At 35.0% G+C, this 18,957-nt stretch overlaps 2 protein-coding genes across 2 annotated transcripts in view; one reads left to right on the top strand and one right to left on the bottom strand.

Annotated features, from left to right (window-relative positions):
- The window catches only part of LOC107733340 (fibulin-7-like), a 26,451-nt gene extending 20,315 nt beyond the window's left edge, over window positions 1–6,136 (top strand). The window contains exon 8 of the mRNA XM_016544919.1: window positions 5,358–6,136. Coding sequence (XP_016400405.1) covers window positions 5,358–5,733 — 376 coding nt within the window. The 3' untranslated portion in view covers window positions 5,734–6,136. The remainder of the gene's footprint in view (window positions 1–5,357) is intronic.
- A 6,669-nt stretch (window positions 6,137–12,805) lies between these two features.
- The window catches only part of LOC107733328 (transmembrane protein 87A-like), a 16,801-nt gene continuing 10,649 nt past the window's right edge, over window positions 12,806–18,957 (bottom strand). Inside the window, exons 10-19 of the mRNA XM_016544901.1 lie at window positions 18,156–18,249; window positions 17,382–17,453; window positions 16,152–16,260; window positions 16,011–16,069; window positions 15,816–15,919; window positions 15,637–15,710; window positions 15,443–15,513; window positions 14,316–14,368; window positions 14,181–14,211; window positions 12,806–13,573 (exon numbers count right to left, since the gene is read on the bottom strand). Of these exons, the coding sequence (XP_016400387.1) occupies window positions 13,532–13,573; window positions 14,181–14,211; window positions 14,316–14,368; window positions 15,443–15,513; window positions 15,637–15,710; window positions 15,816–15,919; window positions 16,011–16,069; window positions 16,152–16,260; window positions 17,382–17,453; window positions 18,156–18,249 (709 nt within the window). The 3' untranslated portion in view covers window positions 12,806–13,531. The remainder of the gene's footprint in view (window positions 13,574–14,180; window positions 14,212–14,315; window positions 14,369–15,442; window positions 15,514–15,636; window positions 15,711–15,815; window positions 15,920–16,010; window positions 16,070–16,151; window positions 16,261–17,381; window positions 17,454–18,155; window positions 18,250–18,957) is intronic.

The following is an 18,957-nucleotide window of genomic DNA, read 5'->3' as shown; positions in this document are numbered from 1 at the left end:
ATAAATAACAGTGTGTGTGTATATGTATATATATATATATATATATATAAAATAATTTATTTAATGCATGTATATATATTTTTTTTTATTGTGTATATATATAATATATAATAAAAGTAGTCCATACAACTCACTATATAATGAAATAATACAATAACTTTGAATGTTTGAGTGGAGAACAGACCGATATTTATCACATCAAACCTGCCTTTGGTCACTTTGAACTGTTGCTCTATACAAAAGATCTATGTGATGATTTTGTAAATTTGAGTTTTAACAGCACAACAGGTGAGTATATAATGACAATAATTTTAATTTTTCTTTTAATAGCATTCTTAAAGCTTCTTTGCATGTGATGATTTGGAGTAGAAAACGTGAGAAAATGACTGAGCAAAGCATGTTTTTCAGCTTGTGTTTCTATAGCAAGCACAAATGTCTGTCTCCTGGAGTCCCTCACTGCGCTGGGGGCCACGAATGCCTCCTCTAAATCACTGGCCACTTGCTTGCGGTGTAATTTAAGTGGGTTACAACCATTTGTTTTTCTTGCATGACACTTTTATGCTCGTTTATTATGTAAGCTGTTTTTAAGCTGTGAATGGGCCCTTTGTGTTCTGCTAAATGCGAGAAGCTGTGATCTGTAAGTCACTAAACTATAAAATAATTTATTTAATGCATGTATATATATATTTTTTTATTGTGTATATATATAATATATAATAAAAGTAGTCCATACAACTCACTATATAATGAAATAATACAATAACTTTGAATGTTTGAGTGGAGAACAGACCGATATTTATCACATCAAACCTGCCTTTGGTCACTTTGAACTGTTGCTCTATACAAAAGATCTATGTGATGATTTTGTAAATTTGAGTTTTAACAGCACAACAGGTGAGTATATAATGACAATAATTTTAATTTTTCTTTTAATAGCATTCTTAAAGCTTCTTTGCATGTGATGATTTGGAGTAGAAAACGTGAGAAAATGACTGAGCAAAGCATGTTTTTCAGCTTGTGTTTCTATAGCAAGCACAAATGTCTGTCTCCTGGAGTCCCTCACTGCGCTGGGGGCCACGAATGCCTCCTCTAAATCACTGGCCACTTGCTTGCGGTGTAATTTAAGTGGGTTACAACCATTTGTTTTTCTTGCATGACACTTTTATGCTCGTTTATTATGTAAGCTGTTTTTAAGCTGTGAATGGGCCCTTTGTGTTCTGCTAAATGCGAGAAGCTGTGATCTGTAAGTCACTAAACCTTTCAGGCACACATGCTGCTTGGTAAAAGCACCAGAAATATGCATAACTCTGGCATGGTTCATGTTAGTATGCATTGAATATTGAATATATGAATACTGAAAATAAACTGTAAGGAGATTGATCACTGTTAAACCTGCTTAAAAACCTTTTAAGCAGGCACTGGAAGTAATTTTTCAAGGAATCAGGGTTTAGCTGGTTAGCATGGTCCTGTTAGTCCCTGCTGGTGGATGCTGGTAACTACACCACCTGGAAGCAAAAATATTTTTTTCCATTGACGGTCATTTAAATATAGAAGCCTATTTCTGCTACATAAGGAAAAAAATGCTTAACCAATCCAAATGCTTAGACAAATTACTATTGTGAGATTAAAACGCTGTAATTCAGAGAGAAAACGTCCAAATTATGAGAATTATTCGAACTAAATTATGAGATTAATTGTAACAAGTCAAAATTACTACATACTAAGCCATAGTTATGCAGTGGTGGAAAGAGTACTGAAAAAATGTGCTCAAGTAAAAGTACCGTTACATTCCAAAAAATGTAGTGTGAGTAGAGTAAAAAGTGCTTGTCCAAAAAAACTACTTGAGTAAGAGCAAAAGAGTAGCTTATTTAAAAGTACTCATGACCACCGGGACAAGACCACAGGAACCAGATGAGTCTTCTGCACAATGTGACTTTGCTGCAGCCTGAAATTGAACTGCTGGTTTGGTCTGGCCAGAGGAGAACTGGCCCCTGACTGAGCCTGGTTTCTCCCAAGGTTTTTTCTCCATTCTGTCATCGATGGAGTTTTGGTTCCTTGCCGCTGTCGCCTCTGGCTTGCTTAGTTGGGGACACTTTATTTCCAGCGATATCGTTGACTTGATTGCACATATACTATTTAAACTGAACTGAGCTGAATGAAGACATCACTGATTCAATGATGAACTGTCTTTAACTGGAAAATTAGTGTTTACTATTGTCATTTTGCATTATTGACACACTATTTTCCTAATTAATGCTGTTCAGTTGCTTTGACACAATCTGTATTGTTAAAAGCGCTATATAAATAAAGGTGACTTGACTTGACTTGACTCATGAGTAGTCAGTAGTGAGTACTGAGCTGCGGATTCAACCCCTTATAATAAACACTCTACACTGCAATTTAAACATTTAGAAAACGTTGTACATACTGTAATTCACATTATCTTTCATTGTTTGTCAGAAAGAGTGAAGAATATCTATCATCCAGTAGTTTTAAGTTTGACAGCCAACTTTTATGATGAAAAGATGAAAGATGAGTTATTCTCGGTACACTCATAACAATTTAAATCATAATGTTTGAAAAAAAAAACAGATTTAAAATCAGGTGTAAGGCCACTGAGACAGAGCATGCCATTGTTGCACATAAAATATTAATGTTTAGAACAATGCAAAGAAAACAAAACCATTAGAAACTCATACCAGAGTTCATCACACACAATGAGATGGGTGAAAAAGAGAGATTAAAAAAATAATTTCTCTCCCAAACAGTGGCAGATTTATCATTTTGTGATAAAGAAATGAGAATGATACTTTGTTACAATTTAGTCATAAATGCACATTGATATAGAAGGGGGCATCATCACCTACCTTTTACACATCTTGTTTTGCTGATAATACAATTTGTAAGGAAAACATTGCATTAAATAGGGAAGTATTTCCGGGGTAGACTTTTTCAAAAGAAAACACACACGCGGCACACACTCTATCAGCAGCATCTACAACAGAATGGAACGAAAAGTGTTGAACTTGAAAAACGTTTTTGCGCGAGTGCACTTGCTAAAAAGCGTTTTAGAGAGTCCCAAACACACTTTTTCATAGAAGCTGTGAAGCACTCAAACTCATCAGGAGTCAACAAGTCGACTTCTCCAGTGACTGCTGCAGATGTTTGATCATGTTTGTGCGTCTCTCTATGAACTCAAGTAAATGGGAGTGCATTTTACCGCATTATGAACGTGACACTCACGGGAGTAATTAACATTGTACGCAATACCCGCAACCCCACGCCAAACTTCAGGCCCTGTAGATAGACTAGAAAATACAGATCATTTAGTAAGCAGAAATCTGAAATTTACCTTAACATATTAGAGGAAGACGCTGATAACTCTGAATTGATGATTGAATGCGCTTCCAGCAGCCATGATTAACAGCAGCTGGCGGTTATAGTTTTCTATGAGCAATTTGATCTGACGAGAGTCACGGGACCGATTGCTCTCTCTATCCAATCACGTTGATGGATAAAAATAAAATTAAAACAAGCATGTAACGACCACGAACCGGGTGTGCCTCACACGTCCTGAAAAGTGAAGCTGGGGGCTCTTTGATCGCCCCCTGGTGGCTGGCTGCAGTACAGGTAATAAACCCCGCCCTCTCCATGTAAACGAATGGGACTTGAGTCAAAATAAAAAAATTAATTACACTTCTAATACAATTTTCCGAAAGATGGTAATTTTGGTAATTGAAGGTAGTTGTTATCACGCTGATATATGTTCAATTGTTCGTTTTTGTGATAAGTTTGATTTTAGCTAGTAATTTGATGCTATAAAAACGGGGCGTGTCGTTATGGTTGATTGGGTCTGCGGGAGTTTGGGCGGGAGTTTGATACCGCGGCTCCACCTCACGACACTACTGCGCAGACTCTGGCTCCAAGCGAATCTCTACTGCGCAGACTCAGGCTTCAAATGACGTCATTTACTCATGATGGCAGCGGCTATCATGCTTTGGCTTCACTTTTCTATAGTGGAAGGAGGTGGAGACGCGTCGTCCATCTTTTTTTACAGTCTATGCCACGAACGGAGGGAAAATAGTGGAGTAAAAATACACATAGTAGGCCTAAGTAAAAGTACACAATTTTTAAACTACTCAAAAAAGTAAAATTTCTGATTAAAAAAAATGCTTACAGTAACGTGAGTATTTGTAATTCGTTACTTATTCACACCCCTGTAATTATGAGATGAAAAGACATACTAAGTCATAATTATGAGATAATGATTAGGTAAATTATGAGATAAGACATAATTGACATACTAAATCATGATTATGAGATTAAAAAAAAACAGAATTATGACATTGTCATAATTATGAGATAAAAGTCTGAATTATGACATACCAAGTCATAATAATGAGATAAAAGTTGGAATTATGACAGACTTAGTATATAATAATTCCAAGTTTCTCATAATTATGACTAAGTCATATAGTTAAAATTATGTAATCTCATAATTTTGATTTTTCAATTTCATCTAAATTATGACTTAGTATGTTTAATTTGGACTTTGTATCTCATAATGACATACTAAGTCATAATTATGAGATAAAAGTCAGAATTATTATATATTAAGTCATATAGTTACAATTATGTAATGTCATAATTTTGACTTTTCAATTTCATCAAAATTATGACTTAGTATGTTTAATTTGGACTTTGTATCTCATAATGACATACTAAGTCATAATTATGAGATAAAAGTCAGAATTATTATATACTAAGTCATATAGTTACAATTTTGTAATCTCATAATTTTGACTTCAATTTCATCTCAATTATGACTTCGTATGTTTAATTTGGACTTTTTACCTCAGTGACATACCAAGTCACAAACAAGAGATAAAAGTCGAAATTATGACATACTAAGTCATAATTATGAGTAGTCTCATAATTTTGACTTCAGTTTCATGTCAATTATGACTTGGTATGTTATAATCTTGACTTTACATCTCATCATGATGACCTAGTATGTCATATTTATGTGACTCATAATTATGATGTAGTATGTCAATTTAAATTTTTTATTTCATAACTATGAAATAAATGTCAGAATTATGAATTACCAAAGCATGATTTTTTTTGTCTTTTATGGTGGAAATGAGGTTCCATATTTAAAAGTGGCTATGCATTCTGACAGATTCTTTTGCAAGCAACCTATAAATCACAAATATTTTATTATGTAATAATATGTTTTATCATAGCTCTTAAAAATGTGAACTGTGATAATCGCTTAAGTAAAGTTCTTGGGACTGTGTGTGCTTGATCACTAAACTAGGTTTTGGAACTGATCTGTAGTGTTTAATGATCCACAGCCAGTGTGAAAGGAATCCCTGTCCCATGGAGAGCCGCTCCTGTCCGTTTGCCGCTAAGACCATTTCTTACCACTACCTGTCTCTGCCTTCCAACCTGCGCACCCCGGCCACTCTGTTCCGCATGGCCACCGCAACAGCTCCAGGTCGGCCGGGTCCGGACAGCCTTCGCTTTGGCATCGCAGGTGGAGGTGACGCCCGGAGCATGTTCGTGATGCAGCGCTCAGACCGTCAGACCGGAGAGCTGATCCTGGTCCAGCCGCTGCGAGGCCTGCAGGAGCTCAGCGTGGAGGTGGAGATGTCCGAATACGCCGACCGCACATTCCAAGCCAAACATCTGGCGCGGGTCAACCTTCTGATTTCACCCTACGAGTTCTGAAGAGGCTGGTCGCTGTCTACATTGAGTGTTGATGTTTAGACTTGAAGAGGAAAGAATGTTTTCCTTGTTGCTAAAGCTGAATGATAGAGTTGTTCTCAGATATTGATGCTGGAATATAGAAAGTACAGTGGAAAGTCATGCTCATATGGAAGTGAAATTATGATCTTTAAGGTAATAACTCTAAATAAAAAATCATATAAAATGCTTTTGCTTTACCTGTTAATACATTTCATGGTTAAAGGTTAAGTGTGTAATTTTTTTCTGTTATAATACTTTCTCTTGTCACAACTGAATATACTTTTGTGCTGGATATCTGTTTTAAAATCAAATTTAAGATTTTTAAAGACATTTTTAAGACCTGCACAGATAAAATGAATACTGTATGTCCAAACAGAACAAACCTCAGATTCTTTTACTAATTTACGCACTCACGTATTTAATTCATATCCATTTAAAGTTTAATGATCAAATTAGGCCAATTTATGAGTCATTTTTTTTCCATCCCCAAATTTAAGACCTTTTAAAATGATAATTATGACTTTTGTTATACCATTTAAGATTTTTTAACCTTACCCACATTTGATCAAAAAAAGGTCTGAAAAATTACAAACTTGACCTTCGATAAACCATTTCACAAATCTCATTTCTCATTTCTTTCACAAATCTCATTTCTTTTAATTGTGTTTAGCAATATAGATTGATGCAAGTGGAAAACAGTAGAGTAAAGCGTATAATGCACGTGAAAGAAAAAACAAGTGGTAAAAAGTTGCGAATGCTGGGAATTAAATACAACGAGAGCTTTATAATTGGGTCGAGCAATCAGTAAGGAAAAGAAGATGGGACTGTGTTTAAGAGCCAAAGAATGAAAGCCTAAAGACACAAACATCAGCTAAACCTGATGAACAGAACAGTAAGTCATTCCTTGTTTTTATTTCCTTCTTCTGCTTCAGTACATGGTTAATTTCAGCTTGTAAATATGCACTGCTGTCAATCAACGGGGTTTAAACAGACTGAAATGAACAACAGCACTTCTTAGCATCTACCTACATGAGAAGCGTGCCTTTTTTAATTATTGTTCCTTTATGTTTGTTGGATGTTTTATAATAAGAACGAAGTCTGAACATTGCATTTTTTTTTTGTAATTATGCATTTGAATATGATTTATTGCTATTTGCGTCTGTCGCTCATGTTATATCAGGTTTGGTATCAAATACTGCAATCAATGGCTGTTTCACACATTATTGCATTTAATTTCTGTCTTGCACACACATGTTGAATGTTTCTGAATTAAAGCCAGAAATTCATTTTTTCTGTGTGTTTTGATGTCTTTCTCTGGTTTCTTTGATCTCACACAGAACAATCTGCAAATTACCAATAAATTAATCAAAATGAAAACAAAGTCGCCTGACACTAGCATTATTCATCTCTTTGATCTTTGATGTTGTTTTGATGCAGGACATTTCAAATGTTAATTTGAATTCATTCTTAAAAGGACAGTAAACCTATTTAAATTTAAACCTCATTTTTGTTCCATGCAGAGTGCAGAGTGAGTAAATGTTGATAGAATTTTCAGTTTTGGGTGAACTGTCCCTTTAAGTTAATTAGCATATACACTACCGTTCAAACGTTTCTGGTCAGTAAGACTTTTATAAAGAAATAAAAGGATGCAGCCATTAAAGTGATCAAAAGTGACAGTAAAGACCTTTATAATAATAATAATATAATAGAGAATTCTATTTCAAATAAATGCTGTTCTTTTGAACTTTCTTTTCATCAAATAAACATTAAGACAAATGTATGAGAGTTTCCACAAAAAAAAGTAAAAATTGAAGCAGCACAAGTGTTTTCAACATTGATAATAATAATAAAAATAATAAATGTTTCTTGAGCCACGAATCAGCATATTAGAATGATTTCTGAAGGATCATGTGACACTGAAGACTGGAGTAATGATGCTGAAAATTCAGCTTTGCAGCACAGGAATAAATTACATTTGAAAATATATTCAAACAGAAAACAGTTATTTTCAATTGTAATAATATTTCACAATATTACTGTTTTTACTGTATTGTTTATCAAATAGATAACCCCAAACTCCCACTTCAGGGTGGAAATGATCTCATATTTTAGTTTAAAGGGGGGGTACAATGCTGTTTCATGCATTCAGAGTTGTTTACACTGTTAAAGAGTCGGATTCTCATGCTAAGCATGGACAAAATTTCAAAAAACAATTTGGACGTATGACGGAGTATTTCTGTGCTAAAAATCTTACTCCCGGGTTCGTACAAGTTTCAGAGAGTTTTTTTCGATCGTGTCTCTTCATGACGTAGACGAGGGTGGAACTCCTTATATGGGCATTTCTCCCGGAAGAGTGCGCCCGCGCACGCATCGACAAGAGCGAGATTGCTTCCATCAACGCGCTTCCTTTTTCCGGAGAGAATCGTAAAGCTGTATCTTTTATAAATATGATCAAACTAAAGACTTTTTTATGAAGGATGCAGTACGACTCTATAGGTACTCAAGATTAACATGCGATTGGGTGAAACTGTGTGTGTTATCTCCCCTTTAAATGAGTATCGCAAAGGCCTAAATCTTTGGAATTTGCTGGTTATTGTCACCAAAATCGATGGTAAAATTCACATGAATCACATGGGACCTGTAATATGACCTTAAGAAGAATGCAAGGAACAATAACAATCAGGAAATTAAAGAGTATTTCTCAGTGAGTTTGTCAATTTGTCAGTTTGCTAGAAAGAGAAAAGGACAGTAATGTTGAGCACATGTGGTTGTCCAGGCCCTTTCCTCTCAGAAGAGCAAAAGAACCAGAAGCACATGTTATTAAAATGACAATGCACTTCAATTGTAAAATCTTTTGCATAATTACTGAGAAGCATCTCTACTCTGTCCACTGGCCCAGCCTGAAGCTTTCAAAAGGTTCTCAAAAAGTGCAGAGAGATTTGCCATAATTTAACTTTCACTACAAGACATTTTGAGGAAAGAAGTGATAAGCAAAGAAAGTAACCATTTACTCACCCTCATGTCGCTCCAAACCTGAATGACTTCCTTCCTTCTGGGAAACACTGATGGTTTTCAGAAATGTTCACACTGCTCTTTTCCATACACTGAAAACATTTAGTGACTATATATTTCAAGCAATCCATATATATATATATATATATATATATATGCGCATTATTTTCCAAGTCTTCTGACTGAAGCCTTATGATACAGCAGCTCTGTATGAGGAATTTACCAGAATATAATTCTATAATAGTTTGATATGCTTGTAAACCCACCTGGTGTTGAGGTGTTTCTTTGTTTGAGTTATTCATTATTTTGGACTGGACTGCAAAATAAGGGGGCAAAATGTCATGCATCAGGAAAACCACATGTGTTTGCCATTGGAAAAGTAGATTGTTATCTTGACAATGTTTAGTTCTGGTCACGGTACGGTTGTGTTTGTTTGTCATGTTCCTTGGTTTAAGACTCAAAGTTCAGGGATTAGCTGAAAGACTCTTACAGACTTGTGGATGTTTTGTGAGCAGTGTTATTTCAAGAAACTATTATAGGTTTTATTGATATTTTGAATATTTATTATTATTATTTATTTCAGTTAAAGTTTCAGTAATTTTGTTGTGAGTTTTTGTCATTTTTATGAGTTTTTTAAATTAATTGTAGTTTTTATTATATTTTTATATAGGCCCAAGTACCAGAGAGATTGATGAGGAGAATAGTTTTTTTTTTTTTTTTAAGTTATTTTAGTACTTGTAAAAATCGACGCGTTTCAAAAAGGCGGGGCATAGAGGAGAAACAATAATGTACAGTATGTGGAAAATAATGTGTTTTTTTAACTTTAAACTGCATAAACACATTTCATTACACCAAATACACCAAATAATGTTCTTTTTAGCAGCATCATATGACCCCTTTAACACTTGTATTCAGGAAGGATGCATTAAACTGATCAAAGCTAACAGTAAAGACATTTATAATGTCTTTGTAATCTTAGAGATAAGCAGATGGGTTGAAATGAAAAGATACTACTTCTAATACTAGCTCTACAGACAAATTGCTTTACATTGCTCAAATTACAAGTTATGAGGCTATGTAGATGCACAGAACGTTTATAAATCATAAAGAAATGGACAGTATAACATCCGATCAGGTATAAGACGACGTGCTTGTACTTACAATTTAGTTAGGAACGCCCTCTCGTGGCCTTACTGGAAATATAGATGATAATGAAAGTGCAAAAGTGTGAAAGTGAAAAAGTGCAAAAGTGAAAAAGTGAAAGTGACGAGGAAAATGTGCATGGGTGTATTAGCGAATTTAGTCAACATTTAACTAACAGGCGTGGTCTAGTTGAGATTGGTGAGGAATATTGGTGATACTTGGTAAAGCCGTGAAAATCTAAGCGAATGACCTCCATAAATACTATTATCTTTCACAGAACAGACAAAATGACACTTTCATGGTCAATTTTCTTATCAAACACCTTCAGGACATTGTGAACCCTTTAAAAAAAAAAAACATATTTTGACGTAACTCACAACGCCTCACGATTTGACTGTAATAAAGAGTCTTTATTGCAACCCACATTGCTGAACATGTATGAAACATGGATAAACATGCATGAAGACAGAAAACAGACAAGACCTGAGCTCTACAGGACATCAAGTGCGCTTTTTGAATAGCGTGAGCTCACATTTGAGGAGGGTAGCTGATTGTTAAGCGAACAGAAAGGCAAAGAAAGAGAGAAAGAGTTTTTATGGAAAAAAAACTAAACGGAATGTCACATGAAGGACGAGGGCAGCATCATACAGATAAATTAAGCTGCATCATATGACCAAAAGAAATCACATTCACTTAAAGTGCGCTTTGTAATAAACACAACTCTGAAGTTATTTGACAACGCATTTCGTTTAGTCTCAAGGACCTAAAAAGACATCTTTCTGAAGTTTAACAGTCATTCTGTTTACCACGGTTCAGCATGGTAAAGCACACATCGTTCTGTTAAGCAGTCACAGAATGTCCAACCGAGACCAGGGAAGAAAAGACAAAGTGACGCAGTGATACAGCAAAAAAACTCAAGAACAGAAGTGTGTTAAGGCTTCAGTATGCATCCAAGATGCATACGCTTTTCCTCAAAAAGAATAACAAACTCATTTAAAGGAATATTTCACCCAAAAACGATATTTCTTCAAACGAAATTCCAGTCTTCACGCTACTTCTTTGCATACAATTAATAAAGTTCAAGCTCCAGAAATGCATCATACAAACAAAAAACTCCATCATAAAAGTCAAATTCATGCACTACATTCCAACTCATACAATAGTTTTCTGTAAGGAACAGACCAAAATTAAGTTATTCACTGCTCTCAAACCTCATTCACAAAAGCATTCAGATTGCATGTTGCCAGGGGGAAAGCTTTTGGCCAAGAGAGGGTTAGATTTTGCTCCGTTCCTCACACAAAGCTTTCACATTATTTCAGAAGACTTGGAATATAGTGCACAACTTGTATGCACTACTAAATTGTGCTTTAAAACTTCTACTGTTTCCGCCAGAATTACGAGGTATAAACTCAAAAGTGCAAGATATAAACTCGCACTTCTGAAAAGTTCAACTTGTGAGATATAAACTGCAATTGAAAGAAAAAAAGTCAGAATTTAAAGATGTAAACCCGTTATTGCTAGAAAAAAAATGTCAGAAATCTGGGTTTATATCTTGCAATTCTGACTTTTTTTTCTTCTCAGAACTGCAAGAAAAAATGCTGAATTGTAAAGAGTCTTTATTGCAACCCACATTGCTGAACATGTATGAAACATGGATAAACATGCATGAAGACAGAAAACAGACAAGACCTGAGCTCTACAGGACATCAAGTGCGCTTTTTGAATAGCGTGAGCTCACATTTGAGGAGGGTAGCTGATTGTTAAGCGAACAGAAAGGCAAAGAAAGAGAGAAAGAGTTTTTATGGAAAAAAAACTAAACGGAATGTCACATGAAGGACGAGGGCAGCATCATACAGATAAATTAAGCTGCATCATATGACCAAAAGAAATCACATTCACTTAAAGTGCGCTTTGTAATAAACACAACTCTGAAGTTATTTGACAACGCATTTCGTTTAGTCTCAAGGACCTAAAAAGACATCTTTCTGAAGTTTAACAGTCATTCTGTTTACCACGGTTCAGCATGGTAAAGCACACATCGTTCTGTTAAGCAGTCACAGAATGTCCAACCGAGACCAGGGAAGAAAAGACAAAGTGACGCAGTGATACAGCAAAAAAACTCAAGAACAGAAGTGTGTTAAGGCTTCAGTATGCATCCAAGATGCATACGCTTTTCCTCAAAAAGAATAACAAACTCATTTAAAGGAATATTTCACCCAAAAACGATATTTCTTCAAACGAAATTCCAGTCTTCACGCTACTTCTTTGCATACAATTAATAAAGTTCAAGCTCCAGAAATGCATCATACAAACAAAAAACTCCATCATAAAAGTCAAATTCATGCACTACATTCCAACTCATACAATAGTTTTCTGTAAGGAACAGACCAAAATTAAGTTATTCACTGCTCTCAAACCTCATTCACAAAAGCATTCAGATTGCATGTTGCCAGGGGGAAAGCTTTTGGCCAAGAGAGGGTTAGATTTTGCTCCGTTCCTCACACAAAGCTTTCACATTATTTCAGAAGACTTGGAATATAGTGCACAACTTGTATGCACTACTAAATTGTGCTTTAAAACTTCTACTGTTTCCGCCAGAATTACGAGGTATAAACTCAAAAGTGCAAGATATAAACTCGCACTTCTGAAAAGTTCAACTTGTGAGATATAAACTGCAATTGAAAGAAAAAAAGTCAGAGTTGAAAGATGTAAACCCGTTATTGCTAGAAAAAAAATGTCAGAAATCTGGGTTTATATCTTGTAATTCTGCCTTTTTTTTTCTTCTCAGAACTGCAAGAAAAAATGCTGAATTGTAAAATAAAAAGATGCAATTACATTTTTTATTTTATTTTATTTATTTTTTACTCTTGTGGCCCAAACAGGCTTCCATAGTAACAGCATGTGGGTTTGAGACGACATGAGGGTGATTAAATAACAACAATCTTGATTTTAGGGTGAACTTTCCTTTTAAGTGAGAAAAGTTGAGTTGGGCTCTCTACAAAACAAAACAACTTCATCAAATTATTCAGAATATATAATTAATCAATCTGCCCATTTAAATTACTCCCTGCACAAACTCACAAACAAATACAAATCCGACACACCAGCAGGCATTCTACTATTCACATCATGTGCTGAAATCAGAGACAAAATGTTTGAAATAACACTTTATATACAGCCAAAGGAAACGGAGAAGACACTTTGGTCAACACACACGCACAAAGCAAAAACCAGCGCTAAGAATGGTTTAACCCATTTAAATACTTGCTCACAATTTTGTCAGGTATGTCGTCACAAAAGTTTATAAACATAAGACCGTCGTCTCTTAATACAGATTGATGAGGACGTTAAAGTCTTCTGGACGTTTAAACAGTTCAGGAAAAAAAAAAAAAAAGAGAGGTAACACCTCAACTAACTTCATTTAGTACTGCGTCTAGATCAGCTAGGATGCGTCCTCCTCTTCAGCACGATTCCTTCAATTTACCCAAAAGCCGGCACCCATCCGGACCAAAGCAAGGAAACAGATGGAGTCCGTGACTCTCTCCGGTGAGTCAGATGTCAGTTACACGAGCAGCGGTTTGGTTGATCTCTGGAGGTTTGCTTCAGCTGCAGAGCTTTCTCAACCTCACTCCATTTTAGACATCTCATACTTGGTGGTCATGATCTCCTGTGTGAGAATCGGGCATGAATTCATTCGTTTATTTATGATGGGTGATGCAAGTGTTCCAAAACACAGAAAAGTGAATAAAACTATGGAAACTAGACAGTGTTATTTTAGTGTCACTAGAAACTACACTGATGATTTGATTCATATTTTGAATGATTTTCTATTTTAAGATTTTCCATATTTATTTTAAATGTTGAAGTTTTAGTAATTTTGTCGTTTTATCATTTTAGTTTTTTCTATATTTCTAAAGAGTTTTACTAATTTTTATTTCCATTTTATTTAAATTATTTTAATACGTCAAGTTAAAGTAAATGAAAATGAAAAATGTTGTATTGCAACTAGCTGAAATAAAAAAAGTTACATTTTTATTTATGTACTTTAAGTTCACAATTATTTTATTTTATTTCAAGCAACGAAAATGTGTGTTTTTTTATGGCTTTCATAAACATCTGTTACTATGATAACCCTGGAACTGGATCAGATTTTTTTTTTCTCCACCCCACGTATCCCATTTCAGAAGAAGAAAACAGTAAAGAAAAACTGAAAGACTAAAACTTAAAGATACAGCAAAGCAAAACTATGATAGAAATAAAATGAATCTGCATACCTCATCTGAGTCGAGAAGAACAGGAAGAGCTCTGACAATAAAAGTGAATAATTACAAATTTACATGGGAAGCTTTTTTCTTGTAAACAGGAGAGGGAGTATGTATGTAGGTTTTTGTCAAACAGAAATGACCTACACATCAGACAGAGAGGTGGGAATATTCTCCTCCACCCACTTCAAATCTTCATCCTGAAACAATCAAATATTGGATTATTATTATGTTGCATTATATTGTATAATATTTATTACATTTATTGACATTTACTACTTTATTTATTGAAGACGCTTTATTTTAATATTATATTACATTATATTTAGAGATGCACCGATGGCAATTTTCTTGGCCGATTCCCATTTCCGATTTTTTGTTAGTGTGATTTGCCGATACCGATTTTTGCCGATTCCGATTTTCTTTCTAAGAACTATAATTGACAGCATATACAACAAAAATCTACTTTTCTTCAACGCAAAGTTTTATTTTCATAAAAAAACACAAGTAAAAAGGCAGTAATGAAATAAGAACAAATAAAAAAAATTGCAAATAGCGAAGGGGTCGTCGGAGAGAAGAGAGCGAGAATGTGCGGCTGATGTTGGTAACGGAACGGCTCGATCCGGGCTGATCATGAGGAAAATCGGCCGATTCCGATCCCTGGCCGATCGATCGGTGCATCTCTAATTATATTATAAAAGGAAAACATATAAAAATAAAAATGTTGGGTCTATGATTTTTATTATGTTTTTTATTAAGTCTCTTATGCTCAACAAGGCTGCAAAAATACAGTAAAAACAGTAATATTGTGAAATATTATTACAAATTAAAACAATTGTTTTCTATGTGAATATATTTTAAGATGTAATTTATTTCTGTAATCAAAGCTGAATTTTCAGCATCATTACTCCAGTCTTCAGTGTCACATGATCCTTCAGAAATCATTCTAATATGCTGATTTACTGCTCAAGAAACATTCCTTGTTTTTATCAATGTTAAAAACAGTCGTGCTGGAAACCGCTTTACATATTTTCAGGATTCTCTGACGAACAAGTTCAAAAGAACAATTTATTCGAAATAGAAATCTTTTGTAACATTATAAAGCTTTTTATTGTCACTTTTGATCAATTTAATTTGTCCTTGCAGAATAAAAATAATTTATTTTAAAAAAGTGAACATTTAAAAATCCTAAGAACAGTTTAAATATTATTCAAATATTAATAATAAAAAACACAACTATATATGGGACAGTTTATTTACATGTTCACACTGACCGGATTAGTTGCTGCAGGCTTCACCATTCCATTGGTTTCTGTCTTAGCTGCCCTCAACTTTATCCCATCAGCTGAGGATGAGAGTGCATATTAATTAACCCACAATTTTCATATAACACCATTTCCATACAGTACAATAACATCAGCTTAAAGTGAATACCTCAGACATATAGACACAAAATAGTGTGACTGACCGATGTTTGCAGACACCAGGAACTCTTCAATCTCCTCATCATCTGAGTCATCGATGAGCGGTGTGTACGCATACCTACACACAGAGCACATGGATGCGGTCAGGACGCCGCTTTAGAAGAAAGAGAGCAAAGCAGCTGACTAGGATTCGGAAAAGAGATGATCTCTTCAGTACGCTTGCCTTTGGTTATTGACAGACGGCCTCCACAGAAACATGATGACCAGCAGAATGATGGAGAAGAGGAACCTCCAGAAAGCATCATCCACCCACAGCTCCATCCAGTCCTGCTCATGAACACACATGAACCAGTTTTAAATCTTCCGGTTCTGCTCCAATCAGAACAGAGCTTTAACCTCAGAGAGCTCAGATACTCACTGCCTGACAGTCTGCTAACCGGAACTTCTTCGTTGTCCAAACCATGAAAATGATAGAGGCTGAAACACGCCACATATCAGTCACCTTGACTGGGTTTCATTATTCCGCTGTATTGGGTGATATTCCATGCTTTATACTCACCGAGAACAGCAAAGATGAGTGTGTTGGTGAAGTGTCTGTACAAAGACAACTTCACTGGGTTTCTTCTGAGTTTTAGAGTCTTAATGGTTTGTGCCAGACTGACAAATATGTGAGATATAGTCAAGGAGTCACTGACTTACAGGACCATAAGACTAGGAATATTATGACTTATTATTAATCTAATGTGGCGTGCTGTCAATTATCACAGTCAAAAAAATAAATAACATGAGACCTGAATATGCTAAAATAGACTTGGAATAAGCAGGCTGAACTACAGAATAATGTTGAAAATATGCAACTATCAACACTGTTTCAGCTATTATATTTATTATATTATGATATGCATATTATTTATAGTATAGTTCAATATTATATAGAAATTTAAAATACTATGTTTGTGCATGCAGTGAAGTTGTGCTGATTTACTATCAATATACAATACCGTTCAAAAGTTTGAGGTCGGTAAGATTTTTAAAATGCTTTTGAAAGAAATCTCTTCCGCTCACCAAGGCTGCATTTATTTGATCAAAAATTCAGCAAAAACAGTAATATTATGAAATATTATTACAATTTTTAATAACTGTTTGCTATTTGAATATATTGTAAAATGTAATTTATTCCTGTGATTTCAAAGCTGAATTTTCAGCTTCATTACTCCAGTCTTCAGTGTCACATGATCCTTCAGAAATCATTCTAATATGCCGATTTGCTGCTCAAGAAAAATGTCTGATTATTATCATTTTTTTAATCAGGTTTCTTTTATGAATAGAAAATTCAAAAGAAGAGCATTTGTTTGAAATATAAATCTTTTGTAACATTATAAATGTCTTTACTGTCACTTTTACATTTGATACATTTAATGCATCCCTGCTGAATAAAAAAAAAATTATTTCTTAAAAAAAATCTTACTTGACCCCAGACTTTAGAAGAGTAGCATATTTGCAGTGCTAAAATGCACCACCTTCCATTATATGGATATTTACAGTAAACGCATGTCGAAATTGTCTATGGTATTTAACAGCATTGCACACATGCATAAACATAATGCTGAAAATAAACCGTAATATTCTTTTTAGCATCATGCTTAGTAAGAAAGTCATCAGGTAAGTCAACTGGCAAATAAGAAAATAAAACAACTCCATAAATAAGGCATCATGCAGGAATAAAATACGGCCCAATAGACAGATTGTGCGGGGGTAAAGACACAAACACGGCTTCCTAAAAGGATATCCACCAACACAGAGAGGAGTCAAGCAGAGCCAGGGGAATGTTGGCTAGCAGGGCCAGGTCAGAGTCTTTAGCCTGAGGGAGATGCACAGAGGCGGGAAAAATAAGGAATAGGAAACAGTAGGTACAATGAAACTAAAATAACACTAAAAGGAATAAGCACCTTTCAATGCTTCTCAACTACATGGTTATAGCGTGCAAATAATTCACATTTGTAAAAGACAAAATTAGTTATATTAAAGGAACAGTTCACCCAAAAATTTAAATTGTGTCAAGAATGATGGCAACCAAACAGTTTTGGTTCCCATTGACTTCCATTATATGGACAAAAAATACAATGGATGTCAATGGGAATAGAAACTGTTTGATTACCAGCATTCTTCAAAATATCTTCTATGTTCAACAGAACAAAGAAAGTCGTCATGAGGGTAAGTAAATGATGACAGAACTTTCATTTTTAGATGAATTATTCCTTTAAAACCCAGTTGGTATAATTCTGTCAATTAAATTAATTCTTCCTAATCGAACAGGCTCAATAAGCTCATCGGAAGGATATGAACCAGATAGCAGAAGAATCAAACACAGCTAGTATAACGTATGTGACGAGGGCTGGTCCATTATCTCGACCCTTACAGATCAACACCAATCACACTCGTTTTTCACAACAAATCCAAATGACAACTCATAATTGACAGTTATTAGACAAGAATTGATGTTTATATTGAGGAACTGCATTGCAAAAAAACAGTTTAAAAAGCTCCAGGATGTCAGCTTTACCCCAGTGATCCTCAGAACGCCCTCAATTGCAGCAAATGCGAAATAAAGCACACCCAGACCCACCACTCTGTGCATGACGGTGCCTAAACGCGGCCTGAGAAAACACAAAAACATCATCACCATCATCAACAACATCTCATGCTATCTAAAATAACTTACAGGAATAGTTCACCCAAACATGAAAACCTGCTGAAAATGTCCTCACCCTCAGGCCACACAAGATGTAGATGAGTTTGTTTCTTCATCGGAAAAGATTTTTTAGCATTTCATAACTATAGCATTACATCACTTTAAACTCTCACTTCTGGCCAAAAATACAAGTCCATAATTCATAAAAACGCTTCCTCCAGTGAAAAAGTCCATCCCCTGTTGTTCTCTTACATCAAAATCTGCAAACATATTTGTCTAGAACTGATCTGGACGGTTTTCGCTTGCAAATGGTTCTTAATCTGGGCAGATTTCTCTCCTGATTCAGAAAAGATGACTTTTTCACTGGAGAAAGCAATATTATGGATCGAGGATTCGCATTTTAGTCGGAAGCAGCAGTTTGAAGTTAAAAACATCTTAATGATGGTTTCTTTTCTTACAAATGCGCAGCTTTTCTCTTCACAAGACGTAAATTGATTGACTGGAGTGGTGTGGATTACTTGTGGATTATTGTGATGTTTTTATCAGCTGTTTGGACTCTCATTCTGACGGCACTCATTCACTACAGAGGATCCACTGGTGATGTAATGCTACATTTCTCTAAATCTGTTCTGATGAAGAAACAAACTCATCTACATCTTGGATGGCCTGAGGG

The sequence above is a fragment of the Sinocyclocheilus rhinocerous genome, unplaced genomic scaffold, assembly GCF_001515625.1.
Source record: "Sinocyclocheilus rhinocerous isolate Xijiao unplaced genomic scaffold, SAMN03320098_v1.1 scaffold790, whole genome shotgun sequence".
Lineage (NCBI taxonomy): Eukaryota > Metazoa > Chordata > Actinopteri > Cypriniformes > Cyprinidae > Sinocyclocheilus > Sinocyclocheilus rhinocerous.
This window is presented reverse-complemented; position numbering and strand designations above follow the sequence as displayed.